The sequence below is a fragment of the Zea mays genome, chromosome 6 (assembly GCF_902167145.1).
Source record: "Zea mays cultivar B73 chromosome 6, Zm-B73-REFERENCE-NAM-5.0, whole genome shotgun sequence".
NCBI lineage: Eukaryota > Viridiplantae > Streptophyta > Magnoliopsida > Poales > Poaceae > Zea > Zea mays.
In genome coordinates, this window is record NC_050101.1 from 8,565,205 (window position 1) to 8,568,677 (window position 3,473).

The 3,473-nt window shown below is 55.9% G+C and overlaps 1 protein-coding gene across 1 annotated transcript; it reads right to left on the reverse strand.

Moving 5' to 3' along the window:
• Positions 1-1,581: 1,581 nt before the first annotated feature.
• LOC103628960 (peroxidase 47) lies at positions 1,582-2,912 on the reverse strand. Its single transcript, XM_008650154.2, has one exon. The coding sequence runs from the start codon at positions 2,795-2,797 to the stop codon at positions 1,826-1,828; it is 972 nt and encodes a 323-aa protein (XP_008648376.1). The 5' UTR covers positions 2,798-2,912; the 3' UTR covers positions 1,582-1,825.
• Positions 2,913-3,473: the final 561 nt, after the last annotated feature.

Sequence of the window (3,473 nt, forward strand, 5' to 3'; positions counted from 1 at the left end):
ACCCAAGACCTCGCTGAACGGCTGCTCAAAACTATGCCTCACCCGAGCCCATCATCGGACGAAGGCTGCGCCCGATCCTCGGCTCACCCAAAGCCCCCCCTTACGGAAAGCAATATGTGCCTCGCCCGAGGGCATCTCGGACGATGGCCAGCCTCGAGCTCGACCTCGGCCAAAGTTCTTAGGAACCCCAAGATGTGCTCATTAAATGCGACAGATACAAATACCTGCTCCACCAACGTCACCACATTCAACAGAGGACGATGGGACCGCGGTCCTACCTACTTTCATCACCTACGATGACGCACGCCCGCAAATACCGAACATTGCTCCCTGCTCCGGTCATTGTTCTCAACAAAATTCGGATGGGACATGAGATGTCTAGGCATAGCCCTAGCCTTGGGAGAGAACTCCGCCTCGCTCGAAATCGACCTTAGCATCTATGTGCTGGACCGTCCGTGGTGCGTAGGACAGGGGGCGTGCATGGCTGCTTGCCTGTGCCTAGCCCCAGTGTTGGAGGTTGTGATGGTGATCTTCAAGGTCTCCCCCATTACGATATTGTTATTCGTGTCCGCTTTGAAGTTGGCCAGGAACTTCGCATGTGCTTCCTTGATCAACTGTTCCCTATGCTCCTCAATCTCCTGTTATTCTTCAGTCGACAGAGTTTCCCATGTCATCTCGATGATGTTGCTGGGAGAGACGTCAGAGCTATATTTTGAACTGACCATTGAGGGCCGATCTGATAGATCCTAACACAATGTCCCCAGCGGAGTCGCCAAAAAGTGTGTTGGCGCCGATCTGGGCACCAATCACTGTGATGAGTACCGACGGTGGTGCTCTTTGTGGAGGAGCGGACGGTCTGCGGGCGAGGGGAGCACGGTACGACCGCGACCTTACGCAGAGGCTAGGGTTTCTGCCCGACGAGCCGGACGGTCCGGGCGTGCGTAGAGGCGGCGGAGTTCGCCCACAACACCTAGATCTCGCTCCCCGGAGGGACCCCGGAGGGGAGAAGAGATCCTAAGGTTTGTCTTGGGATCGACATACCATCCAAGACGGCTCTAAAAGACGTAGAGCTGAAACGAGGTGAAGATTAGAGAAGAAATCTATATTACTGTCAACTCCTAGGGCAAAAAGTAAAGAACAGAAGATAAATTGATTCTTTGACCGATTATTGGTTGTTCAATCGTCTGTACCCCTTTAAATATATAAGGAGGAGGCCTAGACCTGTTCCTAGGCGTTCTCGAACAACTTCCATAAGATTAGAGGAATAAACATGCGAGAAGATCGGAGTTCTATTCGCGGAGGGTCCGCGCTTATGGACGGATGGGCGGACTGTGCGGGCCGGACCGTTCGGCCGTACCTAGTGCACAAATGGTGCTGACCACTTTGCTTATAATATATTTATAGGTTATTCCCTCTTCTGTGTCCATCTAGATTTTAACGATGGTGATGAGCTCAGTCGAGGATGGTGACACACTATTAGGGATCAACGGGTTCTTCTTCCTTCAAACATTTGCTGCAAGAGTATTAAACGGCAGACGGCGCAGTCGGACCAGATAGAACATGCTTCTTTTTTACACACAATTAGCAGGGATCTCTGGATCTTCTTCTTCCAATTAATTTTTACACATAGTACACAATATAGTGTATATCCTTGCATTATTATTATTTGCTTCAAGAGCTTCATTCTTAGCTCCTATCTTGGTTTGCATGGGGCACATGTATCATACACATTTACTTTTACAAGCTACACTTACGGGACCATATATATATAAGCACACGTACCATTGCACACTTCGCAGCATCCACACTAGTAAGCTGTGTTTGCCTAGGAGGAGTTGATGACCCTGCACGTGTGCCTGATCTCACCATCGTCGCCCTCCTTGAGGTCGAGCTGCCCCATCTTGAGCATCCCCTGCTGGAACGCGTAGAAGAAGTAGGCCTGGTTCATGGCGAACATGTTGACGATGCCCCTGGTCTCCGGCGACTCGAACAGCGTCTGGTCGGAGCTGAGCAGGCCGCGCCGCATCTGCAGCTCCCGGAAGTAGACGGTGTCGAAGCTGGTGCTGGTGCGGTCGAACGTTGCCACGCCGGCGTCCCCGTTGGCGGTGCAGGTGGCGCCGAGCGACGACCCCAGCGCGGCGTCCAGCGTGTCCGTCTCGGCGAGGCGGCCCTTGAAGTTGGCGCAGTGCGCGACGCCCAGCGTGTGGCCGCCGGACAGCGCCACCATGTCCTGGACCGTGAACCCGTGCGAGCCGAAGAGCTTCATGAGCATGGTCACGTTGAAGAAGGCCGGCGGGAGCGCCGTGAAGGTGTCGGAGTCCACCGACCGCGTGCCGTCGCGCCGCCCCAGGGGCACGCCGTAGTAGGGGCCCCGGGCCAGGAGCACGGCGTCGCGCGCCGCCAGCGCCAGGACGTCGGCGCACGAGACGACGCCGGGGCACTGCGACTCCAGCAGCTCCTTGATGCGGTCGATCACCTCGAAGCCCCGCAGGGTCAGGTTCGCCTGCGCGTCCTTCTCCGCCGTGTTGCCGTCCGCCGAGTCGATCAGCACCGACGCGTCGCAGCCCTGCACGAAGCAGTCGTGGAAGTGCAGCCGGAGGAGGCTGCCGGCCAGGGTGGGGTCCTTCATGAGGGCGTCGTAGACGACGCTGCGCACCATCATCTCCGCGAACGGGCAGGTCATGCCGTAGTAGTCGAAGCTGAGCGCCGCGACGCCGCCCAGAAGGCCTAAGGACACCTGCACGAGGACGAGGAGCCTCACGAGGTTCTTGGCCGCGCTCATCGTCGTTTTCGCCATCGATCGAGCACACGCTAGCTAGCTAGCTCTTTCCCTGGCCGCAACGAGAGGCCGAGCGGAGGAAGAAGAAGACGAGCTGAGTGAGTGAGTGAGCACTTAATTGGTGTGGAGAGTACGTGCACCGGGAGCAGCTATTTATAATGCGCGCGCCGATGCAATCAGAGCATGCATGCATCAGGAGTTCAATAATCAGCCAGGTATACTGGCATGTTGCTAGTGCTATAGTGAGTGCAGTACATGGATGAAACCCAAAAGACCAAAACATGCATGGCCACTAGGAGATCCATCCATCGTCCACTAATTTTTTCTTCCTCTAGTGAAAAAAATAAGAAGTGCACATCACTCTCACCGGCCGGCTCATCGACCTGCATGCCGGCCGTCCCCATCGGTGGCCGTGAGTGGGTCATCACTCTCCTCGGCCGCCATCCTCCATGACAGTCCATGCATCTATATCTATCAACTACAAGCATGCTGATGCAGTGCAGTGCTGGTGCGTGGATGGAAAGAAGATGCAGCAGCAGCAGCAACAAGCTAGCCGCCCTGCCAATGGCTCGGGAGTTGGCATCGCCTCGATCGCTCGCTGTTCACGGCCGCATGCACTGCGCGCGTGCTGGAAGAACCTGCGCCTGCGTCACCCAGCATCTGTTTCTGCGAGAGGCGAAAAGTTGACCATGCA

Coding starts and splice junctions, on each gene's coding strand:
- LOC103628960 (XM_008650154.2), bottom strand. CDS start 2,797: ATGGCGAAAACGACGATGAGCGCGGCCAAGAACCTCGTGAGGCTCCTC.